We start from the raw sequence: 14,660 nt of genomic DNA on the forward strand, positions 1-14,660 counted from the left end.
AATCCTGACAGGTGGCAGCTGTGATCCAGATGTTTTCCAACAAGCAAATGAAATAATTCAAAAAGCACATGCTTCTCCCAGTGCATAGGAACAGCCAGATTTTCCCTGGCTTCGGATAAGAAGACCTGCAAAATACTGAGTTGCCTGGAGAAGTCAGGCCAAGCAGACCCCAATGGTGGCCAATCTGATGCCCACCTTCCTACTTTTTGACATGAAGACGATTTTATTCAGGAACTCCCACTTCTTGGAGTAGTATAAACCTCTGTGATGATCTCATTCCCAAAGCCTGTGGTTGGTTTAGAAAAGGACCATCTTCCCAATTTGTCAATGAAGAAGGAGAGAAGACTGGGCTGGAGGGATGGCTTAGCAGTTAAGGCGTTTGCCTGCAAAGCCAAAGGCTCCTGGTTCGACTCTCCAGGACCCATGTAAGCCAGATGCACAAGGGGGCACATGTGTCTGGAGTTCATTTGCAGTGGCTGGAGGCCCTGGCGTGCCCATTCTCTCTCTCTCTCTCCCCCCTCCTGTTTCTCTCTCCTAAATAAATAAGAGAGAGAGAGAGAGAGAGAGAGAGAGAGAGAGAGAGAGAGAGAGAGAGAGAGAGAGAGAGGGAGAGAGAGAGAGAGAGAGGAAAGACTGGAAACTGTTGAATAAGTAAAAACCTGGTGCCCAGCTTCCTGTAGAGGGAGCCCTGCCTGAGTCCCTGAACTAGCAGCTATTTGCCACAGTTTGAGGAAGGCTACACAAAGTGGCCACAGTCCAAATAACCAGAAAGATGGAGCCACACACCTCGCTGGGGCGGCTCTGCCTCCACACTGCTCATTGAAGCCCTGCTGCGTCGGGACTTTGCTATGCTGATATCCGCACAGAATTACAACCACCACAGAGGTGTTCATCTCCCCCGGGCTCTTCTTAGGTCGGGGGGGGGGGCACTCTGCCTTCTCCATCATAGCATCTTCCTGGTCCAAGAATTTTGCAAAGTGGGGTCTGAAATCTGTGTGGTTGCTGGATGTGGTGGCACATTCCTTTAACCCCAGCGCTTGGGAGGTTGAGGTAGGAGGATTGCTGTGAGCTTGAGGCTAGCCTGGGCTACAGAGTGAGTTCCAGGTGAATCTGGGTGAGAGTGACACCCTCCCTCAGAAAAAATAATCTTTGTGAGCCTCAGAGTCTCATTCCTTTCTCTTCAAACTTAATTCTCATCCCGTTGCATTTTGAGGTGGAGAGTGGGAGGAAAGAAGGTCAGTTGAAGAAATTCCTTCGGAACCCAGATATGAAGAGGAAAACGGGGAAACTTACTTTTCCAAAAGCGCAGGCAGTGCTGGGGCGATGGACGCGTTGCTCTTCCCATTGGGTGCTTCTGACTGGACGGGAAACAGGAGCCAGAACCGAGGATGAGTGACCGAGGAAGCAGCCAGGGCCACTAGGCTTATGGCGACACTGAAAAGGACCACCGCTGTCCCTCTCTTTCCCTCCTGCCCCCCTTTAATCTCTCCCTCTTCTTCCCAGTCGGCACTGGACCCGGGCACGCTTTCTTTCCCGCGGGCCTTCCTTGTCCTCCTGTCGTCTCTCCATCCTCACGTCTCTGGGGTACCTCGTTCTCTCTCCTTCTCCTACGTCTCTCTGCGGAGTTTATACTCTGAGGCTCCATTCTGGGGGGGGCAACCAGTTTTATGTCATTCCATTCCCGACTGCAACTGAGTGCCAGCGGGCCTCTGCCCAGATCAGGACCCGGGTTCCCTGGGATGGACTCACACGAGCCGTCGCTGTCCCCAGAGATGTGGCCCCAGGCACAGCTCCCAGGAGATGCCTGCTGTCACCCCTGCTCACGACAGCCCGTATGTCTGTGTGATCTGCTCCCTGGGGCTTCCATGGCACGCATTTCAGTGGGTGTGGCATAAGCATGTGTTCTCAACTCTGGCTACACATTAGACTCATCTGGGGGAAGCTTTTTTTTGTACTGATGCTGCCATCTCAGAGCCTTGGGGTAGGGCCCATGGCTACCATGTTCAATGTACCCTTTGTGATTACAAGGTAACTAGATCTGTTAAAACATACTAGTTAACCCTTCCCTAGTCTTCCCAATTTTTTTTTCAGGTTCCTCTGTGTTCATGATTTGGGAGTTAATTTCATAGATTACTGAAATCCTTTTTTTTTTACCCCCCCTCAGGTAGGCTCTTGCTTTAGCCCAGGCTGACCTGGACTTCACTATGGAGTCTCAGGGTGGCCTTGAACTCAGCAATCCTCCTACCTCTGCCTCCCGAGTGCTGGGATTAAAGGCGTGTGCCACCACGCCCGGCTAGTTTACTGAAATTCTTGAGGAGGAGGCAAAAGAAATGAGAGCTATTGCTACTGATTGGCACAGTGGAGACCGAGCTGACTTTCTGGAGCCCTTTCACACTGTGCGTGGTGGAGCTAGTTATGCAGAAGGGTTAGAGAAACTGCTGGAGAAAGAGTTTGGAGTTTTGGAAAAGTCAACCAGTTTTACACAAAGGCCAGAGATAGAGAAAAGACTTTCTTAGGAACAATCTTTGTTTAAAGAAGGAAAGGGATCTTTTTTTCTGATTATTATTTATGTATTCAATGGGAATGTAAAAAATCAAGAAGAAAATTAAAGTTACCTGGTTATTAATGTTCAGTGATAACCATTAAGTTTCCAATAATTTCTTTTGTTGTTGTTGTTGTTTGGTTTTTTTTTCAAGGTAGAGTCTTGCTCTAGCCCAGGCTGACCTGGAATTCACTATGTAGTCTCAGGGTGGTCTTAAACTCACGGCAATCCTCCTACCTCCACCTCCCCCTTGCTGGGATTAAAGGCGTGCACCACCACGCCTGGCTCTCTATGCCATTTTTTTTTCTTTGTTTTTTCGAGGTAGGGTCTCATTCTATGTGAGTAGTCTCAGGGTGGCCTCAAACTCATGGCAATCCTCCTACTTCTGCCTCCTGAGTGCTGGTATTAAAGGCATACACCACCACACCTGGCCTCCAATAATTTCTTTGAGAATTTTCTATGTCTATATGTAGACTCACATTTTTAAATAGTACAAAACAGAGTTATACCATATATATATATATATGTATATATATGTATATTATATATATATGTGTGTATATATATGTCTATGTTATTTAAATTGCTATTTAGAATAAATTATGGATACTATAGAAATTCATAGTGGTATCTTTAATTTATTTACCCATCTCCTCTTTGTGGACGTAGGGTTGTTTTCAGTGTCTTGTTGTAATAAAATACTGCATTGAGTCGAGGCATGAAGATACTGGGTTTAAGGACTTTTGGGATCAGAGCTCTGGTTCAGATCTGTAAGTCACCCCATATTATAACTTTCAGCTACTCAAAGCCACTACAGAGTAGAAAAGGCTCATACCCTCCTTGGAGGACTGTGGTCTAAGCCTGAAGGGGTGACTGTGGGTAAGGGACGCTCCCTGAGCGCCCGCACGTGTGCCCTGTGCACTGTGTGCAAGCACAGGTAAGAGGAGGACGTCAGTTATCTTCCTAGGCCCACTGCCCCTCCGCACTGGGGTTACAAGAATGCATATCCATGCTCAGATTCTTGTGTGGGTCCTGGGGATCGAACTTGGGTCCCTCAGCTCTTACCTGCTGAGCCATCTCTCCCTAGCCCCTCCCTATCGCCCAAATTCTATGCTAGAAATCCCCTGTTCTTGTTGACCCCCCCCACCCAGAACCCCTCCATAGTAGCAGCATGAGGGACAGGTAGAATGTGGTCAGGAAGCAGGCCAGCGTCATACTCACCAGGGCTGGTAGGGAGGGGATGGGTGACGAGCTGGGAGCGTGGCCAGGCAGGCTCAGGGCATTAAACTTGGGAACCACAGCAACGCTGACCCTCCGGCGGGGCACATTCTGTAGGAAGAGAAGTGAGCTGTCTTGGAAATAACAATGGTCTTAGTTCTGAGGGGCTTGGAAAAGTCTACTGGCACCTCACATTCAGTGTTTTGGGGATAAGTGCTAGTGTTGGATGGTGTAAAAGAGTAAACCTAAGTTGGCCCAAATTTTCCATTAGCGTCTCTCAACATGTCGCTATTTAGATTATGATACCCTGGAGAAACAGAGTGGAAATGACCACCGCAGTCTCCAGGTAACATTCTGGATAGTGTGTGGAAACTGCCCATAGCAATGTGGAGGTATAGGTATCATTTCATCTTCCCTTAAGGGGTGGACAGTCAGGGGAAGTCCATATGAAAGATGGGATCCTAGAGGCTACGTGCGGAAGCTGAACGGATGCTCTGTTGGTACCACGCATCCACAAGTGAATGACCACTTAGTTGACCATGGAAATTTCTGTCACCCCCCACTCCCGGGAGCCCTGGGATTCCTTGAACATGCGTACCTTTCCCATCGTGAGGGACATGGACCGTGCCGTGCGAGGGACCCCGTCTTCTACAGCAGGAGAGAACAGAGAAGAGAACTGGTGTAAGTTTTAGGCTAGGCTCCAACAAGAAGCAGGCGGGCAGGCAGAGAATAAGTCAAGGTTATCTATGAGCCAGAACTGGCCTAGAAGAGACCACCCATATGTCTAGGCATTAGTGACCCCAAATTCAGTCCCTCATTCTTTACGAAAATCATCTGCAGAAAGGGGACTCTTCTGGACAAAGGTTTTATTCTAACTCTGGTGGATACTCTAAGAACCCCCAGTCTTGAACCTCTGATTTGACTGCACTACACAGTGTCTGGGGATCATCCTGGATACAATGTGTAAAAACTACTCATCACAATAATCTAGCTTATCGGATCATTCCAGGCTAACCCAAGTGAGGAACAGTGTAACGCTAAGCGAGGAAGGCGTGGAGTTGGTAAGGATGACAACGTGCTAATGGAAGTAGCTTGAATATGTCACCAACACGATGAGTCAGGACAAAGGAAGCCACCACCCTGGAATCTTCATCTAACTGCGTATATGAAATTACATAATTTATGTCAAATGTTTAGCACCATACCCACATAACAGTGCTACCAAGAAAACATCTGGATACGTGGTCTAAAACGCAAAAATTATCAATTTTATTCTTTTGAATATATTTCCAAATATGATTTGTCCAGAGATGTTAAGAATGATGTTTCTAAAGTCAGGCCAGTTTGACCACTATTACTGGGCTGCATCTCTGTCCTTCACTGACACATATTTTGGGTGTGTCTCTTGAAAAGCATATATCTACATGTTATTTCTTAATCTGAAGAAATCTAACAGACAAGTTTACATTGTTTAAAACTTTTGTGATCTTTGATAAATTTGCAATTTATTTATACCTCCTTACATTTTTTTATTTACCTTGCCTTAGTCTTTGACTATTTTTCTAATGCACTCCCATCCTCTAAATTGGTTGGGAAATTAACCTTTCCAGTTTTAATATTTAAGGTCTTTAACGTTTGAATTTATTATGACTTTAAACTTAAAATGTATCCAAGTCTCTAGTCTTTTTCTGAATGCAGCTTAAAACCATAACCTTAAGAACATTCTAACATTATTGTTTTCTTAAACATTCTTTTTATTTAATATTTTTTTGTTTATTTATTTATTTGAGAGTGACAGACACAGAGAGAAAGACAGATAGAGGGAGAGAGAGAGAATGGGCGCGTCAGGGCTTCCAGCCACTGCAAACGAACTCCAGACACATGCGCCCCCTTGTGCATCTGGCTAACGTGGGACCTGGGGAACCGAGCCTCGAACCGGGGTCCTTAGGCTTCACAGGCAAGTGCTTAACCGCTAAGCCATCTCTCCAGCCCTTAAACATTCTTTTTAAAATATTTATTTCACTTATGAGAAGGAAAGAGAGCTAGAGAATGGGTGCACCAGGGCCTCAGCCACTGCAAACGAACTCCAGACACATGCACCACCTTGTGCATCTGGCGTATATGGGTTCTGGGGAATTGAATCTGGATCCTTTAGGCTTTGTAGGCAAGTGCGTTAACCACTAAGACAATTTTCCAGTCCAACACTGTTTGTTTTTTAATGATTTCTTTTACATTGTTTTAGATTTTTCAGTTGTTTGTTACTCCTGACAACTAGTGCGTGGTTGGGTGTTTATTCAGATCTAGCCACAAGCTTATGAACATCTTTGATCACCATTCTTCCTTGCATTTTCTTCTTTAAAATTCAATTTGATTCATCCATAAGTACATTCGTTCATCAAGGACCTGTGAAGGGTAAACTTTGCTGCAGCCTCAGAATGTCTTTATGTAGCTAGCCTTCAACCTTGCATGATGGTTCCTGTCTAGACATTATCTCTATGTTGACAGTTATTGTCTCATGTTTCTTTGACGGTGACTCCAGAGACTTCTGGTGCTTTTACTGCTTTTGAGAACTGTCATTCCTGTGTAAATTATCTTGTCTCATTACTTTTAAGAGCTTCATCTTTTCTCTTCGGAAGTTTCCATCTTATTTGTTTTTATTTCTCTTCCGTGGAACTCACTGGACTTCCAGATTCAATGAGTTAGTTCTTTCCTTAGTCCTGGGAATTTTTTGGCTGCTCTTTCTTGGAACATTTTCTGTGCCTAATTTTCACCTTAGGGACCACCTTATAAGTAGATGGCAAACTTTATTATTTTATATCTCCATGCTTATTTTTGTTTTGCATCTATTATTATATATTACTTTATTTGGCATGTGTGTGTGTGAGCATGTGGATGCATGTTGGTAGGTGTGTAGCCGTATATGTGTGGGGGAGGGTAGTGAGAGGCAGACATCAGCTATCTCCCACTTACTCTGCGAGATGGGCTCTTTCACTGAACCTAGAGCTCACGATGTAGACTAGCTAGCCAGTGAGCCCCAGGGATTTTCCCATCTCTGCCTCCCCAGTGCTAGAATTACAGAGTATACATCTGGCTTTTTATGTGGGCACTGGGGATCCAAATTGGAGTCTTCATGCTTATGTGGTGAATACCAACTCCACCATTGCCCAAGCCCTTCAATCACTGCATCTCTCTGAACTGCATTTTGGAAACCATCTTAAGCCTACCTTCCCATCAAGATGTACTTGCTAATGTCTATCACTTTGGAAGCAGTGATGGCTGTTGTCAGGCCAGGAGGAAGAAACAGATGCCTCAGCTCGGATGTGACATGGGTGATCCACAAAGCCCGCACAATGCCTGGCCCGTCTTCACTGGGACAGGGACCTAGAAATCTCCTCATCTGTAGTGACTGGCACATCTACCACAACTCCTGAGTCTTCTACTTCCAAGATTCCATTTGTCATTTTGAGAAGTTCTTTCTCTCTCTCTCTTTTTGGTAACTGTCTTTTTTTGCATTCATGTTTTCCACCCATCCTTTTATGTCTCTAATAATGTGCATTTTTTTTTTGTTTTGTTTTCCAAGGTAGGGTTTCACTCTAGCCCAGGATGACCTGGAATTCACTATGTAGTCTCAGGATAGCCTTGAACTCATGGCGATCCTCCTACCTCTGCCTCCCCAGTGCTGGGATTAAAGGCATGCACCACCACACCCGGCTGAAATGAATTTTTTAATGTTTATTTTTATTTTTATTTATTTATTTAAAAGAGGGAGAGAGAGGTGAGGCAAGAGAGGGAGATTATGGGTACACCAGGGCCTCCAGCCAGGGGAAACAAACCAGATACATGCACCACCTCGTGCATCTGGCTTACATGGGTCCTGGGAAATCGAACCTGGGTCCTTTGGCTTTGCAGACAAGCGCCCTAACCGCTAAGCCATTGCTCCAGCCCTGAAGCATGCTTTTCATTCTGCTTACTTTATTATCTCACGTTCTTAGGGTACTGTGTACTAGTGTGCTGTCTCTGATGACTTCCATTCACAGAGGACTGCTTTCTTGTGTTCTTTATGAATTTGTACTGTAAACTCGTCTTCCATGAGGCTGGACGGAGGGCTCCTGTGTGCTCTGGGTGCAGGGTGTGTCTCTCGGGAGTGGTGACAGTGTTCTTAGAGGCCTCATCTTGCTGTCCTTTCAGATTCTCCACACGTTGCATCATCACCTCTGTCACTCTGGCATGTACTTTTCCTGTGAGGAAGGAGAACGTATTTTTTTTTTCCTATCAGAGTACAGGGTGAAACAGGCAAGCTTCCTTATTTATTTCTTAGCTGGCTGCTGCTTGCTTTTTCCTTATGCAAAGTCTATCCCGGGGAAGATCTCAGCTTTTAGGCTGAGTGTCAACCGCCACCAGGGTCCCAGGCCTCCTCTTGGATCACTCTGATTGCTCAGAGGCAAACAGGTCCGGATAACAGAGGCGACTCCGTCCCAAGGAAGCTGCGGGTCAGCATGGTTTCAGTTCTCTCTTCTTTTCTTGTATCTCGGCTTTCCATTTGCCTTTCTTGTGGATTCAGCTGTTCTTTTAGAATGCTTGTTTTATTTTGTCCAGCACATTTTTTTTAAGGATTTCAGCCAAAGCGTTTTTAAGTTTTCTAGTCAACTGATATTGCAGAATTGGAAAAATATTCTCCTATGTGTGAATTGTTCAAATAAATTAATAAAATACCAATCTTAAAAATGGGCAAAGGTCATAATTAGAGAAGTCACAAAAGTGGAAGTGTAACGTTTCACGGATATATAGAAAAGCACCAACCTGCCAATTAAAATGATGAGATAAAACAATTTATACACATGAATATTAAATATATTTTAGAAGAAAGAGCAAGATGAGGGCTCAATGGTTCAATGAATCAAGCACCACTGTAACCCATCAAATGGGAATATCAATGAATCATTTGAAAATAATTTGCCTTAAGAGCCTTGTAATAGCCACATGTCACCTGGACCCCACTAAGCTATTTTTAAAGGCAGGGTCTTATTTGTAGCCAAGCTAGCTTTGAAATTACAACCGTCCTACCTCATCAGTGCAGGGTTATTTCCTTACCTTGAGCTAGTATTTTTTAATTAATTTTTTAGTGTATTTCATTCAGACATTTTCATTCATGTACATAATGCCCACATGTCACTTGGGCCCCACTAAGCATTTTTGTTTGTTTGTTTGTTTTTTGGTTTTTTGAGGTAGGGTCTCACTGTAGCCCAGGCTGACCTGGAATTCACTATGGAGTCTCAGGGTGGCCTTGAACTCATGGCAATCCTCCCACCTCTGCCTCCCGAGTGCTGGGATTAAAGGCGTGAGCTACCACGCCCGGCAACATTTTTTTTTTTTTTTAAGACAGGGTCTTTCTTTGTAGCCAGACTAGACCTGAAATTACGATGCTCCTGCCTCAGCTTCCTAAGTGATAGGTTATAAGCATCTGCCACTGTGCTTGGCTTCATCCCATAAATGTTGGGTAAAGGGGGAGGGGGTTGTAAGAAACCTTGAACCTTGGAGAGGAACAATAACAGAACCCATGTTCTAGAATGTCCTTAGCACCAACACTCCCCACTTTCTTTCTTTCTTGGGGGATTTTTCGAGGTAGGGTCTCACTCTAGCCCAGGCTGACCTGGAATTCACTCTGTAGTCTCAGGGTGGCCTTGAACTCACGGTGATCCTCCTACCTCTGCCTCCTGAGTGCTGGGATTAAAGGCGTGCACCACCACGCCTGGCTACCCCCCACTTTTAACATAGCCAAGAGCAGCTTGTTAGGAGCCCAGGTGCCTGTGGGGCAGGAGCCTCGCTGCTGAGATCCAAAGCAGACGGCTCCAGCATGTGGACGCTGCCTTTAGACTCTGGGAAGTGTCACTGATGTTTCCCAGGAAACTTGTGAAGCCTCCTGTTTATAAAGGCTGCTCCATCTGTCATACTTCCCCTCCTCCTGCACTTGGTAACACGGATGTTTGCATTCCACAGGGATTCCTAATGTGACAAGGTCTGCTTTCTATGGTGAGCCACCCCCTTGGGCCAGACCCCAAACCCTGGCAACAGCCGAGGAGAGATTCTCATTCAAAGCCCCGTCACTTCCCTCTTGGATTGAGCATGGGATTCCCAGCTCATTTCCACCTTTAATAGTCCTCTTGTGCCTTGTGCAGGCTGAAGTTAGAGTGAACCAAAACTACAATCTGGCCCTGTCCTGTCGTGTCCTGTGACGCACACTTACTGACGACTTCCCTGCGCCTGTGGGACAGAGGCCTGCTTGCTGGCATGGTCTGGCAAGGAGTCCTGATCTGCCAAGTCTCACTTTCAGACTGCCACCATCATGCCCGGCACTGGGAAACCCTTCTAACTATTTGTTCCACCTTCTCATCCTCAGTCCACTCTCTGTCCCTGCTGTGTCCCTTACTTGGGATGGCCTTCCCCCTCTTGAGTGCCCGCTCAGCTTTTATGTGTGTGTGGAGGGAGGTGTGCACGTATGCACGCATATTCTTATGTGTGTGCTGGCGTGCATAGGCCATGGGTAGATACTGGGTGTCTTTCTCAATCACTCCCCACTTTTACTCTGAGACGGGGTGTCCCAATAGGCATAGAACTCAGGTGAACTCACCCCAGGGATTCCCTGTCTCCCCCTTCCTAGAGCTGGGATTATAGGTGCATATTACAATGACTTCCCCAACTTTTTTTTTTTTTAAGAATAGAAATTTTTATCTAACATATGCTTATACAAGGCCCTGGGCTCACTCTAGCACTTCAAAGTGAATTGTTCCAGTGTTCTCCAGAAGGAAAGTCCCCAACTTTTTGTTGTTGTTGTTGATGTTTCAAGGTAGGGCCTCACTCTAGCCCAGGCAGACCTGGAATTCACTCTGTAGTCTCAGGGTGGCCTCGAACTCACAGAAATCCTCCTACCTCTGTCTCCTGAGAGCTGGGATTAAAGGCGTGTGCCACCATGCCTGGCTCCCCAACACTCTTTTAAAATTATTTATTTATTTATTTGAGAGTGACAGACACAGAGAGAAAGACAGATAGAGGGAGAGAGAGAGAATGGGCGCGCCAGGGCTTCCAGCCTCTGCAAACGAACTCCAGATGCGTGCGCCCCCTTGTGCATCTGGCTAACGTGGGACCTGGGGAACCGAGCCTTGAACCGGGGTCCTTAGGCTTCACAGGCAAGCGCTTAACCGCTAAGCCATCTCTCCAGCCCTCCCCAACATTTTTTTAAAATTTATTTATTTGAGAGCGACAGACACAGAGAGAAAGACAGATAGAGGGAGAGAGAGAATGGGCGCACCAGGGCTTCCAGCCTCTGCAAATGAACTCCAGACGGGTGTGCCCCCTTGTGCATCTGGCTAACGTGGGACCTGGGGAACCGAGCCTCGAACTGGGGTCCTTAGGCTTCACAGGCAAGCGCTTAACCGCTAAGCCATCTCTCCAGCCCGCTCCCCAACATTTTTTTATGTGGCTTCTGAGCTCAAGTCCCCATGCTTGTGTGGCAAACACTTTACCCATTGAGCCATCTTCCCAGCTCAGTTTTGACTTTAAAGCCATTCAAAGATGACCTCCCTCTCTCTCTCTCTCTCTCTCTCTCTCTCTCTCTCTCTCTCTCCCTCCCTCCCTCCCTCCCTCCCTCCCTCCCTCTCTCTCTCTCTCTCTCTCTCTCTCTCTCTCTCTTCAGCCTTCTGTGACTCCCTTAAGCAGAATCAGGTGAGCCCTCCTCTGTTAGCCAGGCTCTCACGTCATCCTCACTGCCCAGACCTCATCCCTGTCCTGGAATGTCACAGTGACATCTTCCTGGGGTGACCTGGTGCTGGCTTGCACTAGCAGTGTTACTGATGCACTCTGGTTACATGTATGGTCATGGCATTTTCCTGATAAAAGTCCTCGGCTGGCTGGAGAGATGGCTTAGCGGTTAAGCACTTGCCTGTGAAGCCTAAGGACCCCGGTTCAAGGCTCAGTTCCCCAGGTCTCACATTAGCCAGATGCACAAGGGGGCGCACGCGTCTGGAGTTCGTTTGCAGTGGCTGGAAGCCCTGGTGCGCCCATTCTCTCTCTCTCTCCCTCTATCTGTCTTTCTCTCTGTGTCTGTCACTCTCAAATAAATAAATAAATAAATAATTTAAAAATCCTCGGCTAATATGCAGCTGACACCTAAAATGGAACGGCATGGCTGGAAGTCAGGACAGAGTCAGTCCCCAGACAGTCAGTGTGTCTAGTGCCAGTAGGTGCTACATGGGCAACTGGGGGAAATGACCAATATCTGTTCAAGCAGCTCATGGTCTAACCTACTTAGGAGCAAATAACCGGTGTGATGCCCACACAAGTGCAATAGTGACACACAGCCATGGTGGGAAACCAACTGCTCTTGATTTGGCTAACTGATCCCCTCAGTGGTGCGGGACCCATAGCTGGAGCTGGGAAGCAAGTCAGAATCATATCCAAACATAAGCCCACTCTCCAATATCAAGCTACCATCAATCATGGGCTACAAGAGGGCCTACACCTATTAAACTCTCTATAAAAAAAAAAAGAGTAAGGGTTATTTCATTTGTCTTGGAGCTAACTTACTCTCCGTTGGAGAATCTGCTTCTCTTTTTCAGATAAATGCAGATCCTAAGGAGAGAGCCATCCCATCATACCTCAAAAGGGCTCTGGCTGAAACTAAGGAAAATTGGCGAAACAAGCAAGGGTGCTGTTTTCCTGATGAACCAGCACAGGGGGAAGGAGACCAACACAGAGAAAAAGCAACTCCTACCAAATCAGAGAGCCAGAGCCTCAGAGGCCTCCAACACCTCATCACTGAAGCAGACCAAAAATGAACCCAACATGGCTCAGAGAAATCTTGCGGAAGAGGGGGCGGAAAGAATGTCAGAGCCACATGTTGGGTCAAGATATGCAGAGACATTTATTGTACCAATAACTGTGGGCTAACTCCACAATGCACGACCCATATACCTCAACAAGGAGGGGCCAATGGGGAGGGGCAGGTCATGGATGAGCCTAATAATGGTACCAAACTGCCTGTATTTGCTGAATAGAAAACTAATGAAAAAATGCAAAAAAAAAAAAGAATCCTTGGCTACATCCCTAATGTGTTTCCAGAACAAAGCCCAGTTTCTTAGGGATCCCAAAGCACAAAGATGTTCAGGGTCTGGTCTTGTAACCTGTGGGCTTTTGGTCAGCTACACTGGTTAATGGTGTTAGGAGTTGGGGAGGGGTCACTTGGGGCTATTCGCATTTTCTGGTTCCAGACCCCCAGGCTCACTGGCCTTGTGAATAGCGCGGGGTGGGGGCAGGGAACTTTGCCCAATCAGAAACAGGTCCTATGGCTGTCGGATCCCTCTGGCCATAGCTGAAAGCCACGGAGTGGGGGACAGACACCTCGTGGGAGCAAGATGGAGACAGAAGCCTTGCTGCTTACCAGAAGGGCCACAACTACGGCTTGAATTCTGATTTGCAAGTTTCTTAAATTCCATGAGCTCCGCGTGGTCTTTCTCATACGTCCTCTTCAGGTTCTCCACGTACTGCATCATCACTTCTGTGGCCTTCGACATGCGCTTCTCCTGCGGGGAAGGAGAGCGTCATGTCGGTCCTGTGCTCTGAGCCTGGAGCAGCTACAGGGGAGCTATCAGAGCGGAAACTGCTCCAAGAGTCTGTCACCTCTGGTGTTGAGGCCAGAGGTGGACGTGGACAACAGTGTCCAGGGAGAGAAAGAATGCACAGACGCATAGTGCAGAAGGTCAGCGGGCAGGGATTTGCTTCTGTTAGCAGAGAACAGGTCAGGGATGGGGTTACAGATGCGGGGTGTGAGTGTATAAACATGGGCAGAACCAACAAAAAACAGAAGCCAGGAAGCGCCAAGGAGAGCCAGGCCCCAAGGGCAGTTCCTCTCAGACCCTGTGCATGAGTGAAGATGTCACCCCAAAGTATACGGGGAACAGTGAGGACACACAAAGCTGTAGCAAGCCCGCATAGCATCCTACTTTATGTAAAAACACAAAAATCAGCAAGCTTGCTTGCTGTGGGTTTGCTTGGAATAACAGGTCCATTAGGCCTGGGATGTGAAGGATGCGGGATGGTAGCTGAAGGAACCTGGACTTAGTCTGAGGAGAACTCGGAACCACTGAAAAAGTCAGGGCAGAGCTAGGAGTAAAGGGAGTGGGACTGGAGACAGAGAGATGGGACAAGTGTCTGAGCTAGTCCAGGGGACCTGGAAGGCAGGTAAGGAGTGAGAGGCAGCAGAAAGGGCAGGGAGCCATTTAAAGAAGGGTGAGGGCTGGAGAGACGGCTTAAGCAGTTAAGGTGTATGCCTGCGAAGCCTAAGGACCCAGGTTCGATTCTCCAGGTCCCACGTAAGCCAGATGCATATGGTGGCGCATACATCTGAGTTTGTTTGGAGTGGCTAGAGGCCCTGGCGCGCCCATTCTCTCTCCCTCTCTCTGTCTCAAATAAATAAATAAAAATAAATCTTTAAAGACGGGTGGAAGGTAGGCGTGGTGGCTAACATCTATAATTGTAGCACTCTGGACCGAGGCAGAAGGATCATGAGTTTGAGGCCAGCTTGGGCTACCTAGTGAGATCCTGTCTCAAAAATAAATAAACAGCAAAATAAAAGAAGGTGAAGATGGAATGAATAATACAGAGAACTAGAAACCTGTCTGGCAGCAGGACATGATGATGACAGAAACATTATAACCACATCAAAGTGCTTTACCAGTATTATAGCAATCCTATATGGTGGGCACCAGGATCATCTCTGGCTCACACTGGGGAAGAATGCTGTACCACTGACCCCATGTCACACAGCAATAGAAACCAAGACTAAACATGACATTCATTTAAGTTCTATATGTACCTTATATTCATGGACTGATTGCCACTTTATACA

General features: G+C 46.8%; 1 protein-coding gene across 8 annotated transcripts in view; it reads right to left on the minus strand.

The window, feature by feature from the left end:
- The window catches only part of Irag1 (inositol 1,4,5-triphosphate receptor associated 1), a 132,002-nt gene that overhangs the window by 15,050 nt on the left and 102,292 nt on the right, over positions 1-14,660 (minus strand). For 7 of the 8 annotated variants that reach the window (XM_045146523.1, XM_045146521.1, XM_045146519.1 and 4 more), the window contains 4 exons: positions 13,194-13,335; positions 4,359-4,408; positions 3,764-3,871; positions 1,294-1,358 (listed from right to left, as the gene is read on the minus strand). In XM_045146523.1, the coding sequence (XP_045002458.1) occupies positions 1,294-1,358; positions 3,764-3,871; positions 4,359-4,408; positions 13,194-13,335 (365 nt within the window). The remainder of the gene's footprint in view (positions 1-1,293; positions 1,359-3,763; positions 3,872-4,358; positions 4,409-13,193; positions 13,336-14,660) is intronic. The other variant, XM_045146517.1, reaches the window with a different exon arrangement.

This window comes from Jaculus jaculus, chromosome 3 (genome assembly GCF_020740685.1).
Source record: "Jaculus jaculus isolate mJacJac1 chromosome 3, mJacJac1.mat.Y.cur, whole genome shotgun sequence".
Lineage (NCBI taxonomy): Eukaryota > Metazoa > Chordata > Mammalia > Rodentia > Dipodidae > Jaculus > Jaculus jaculus.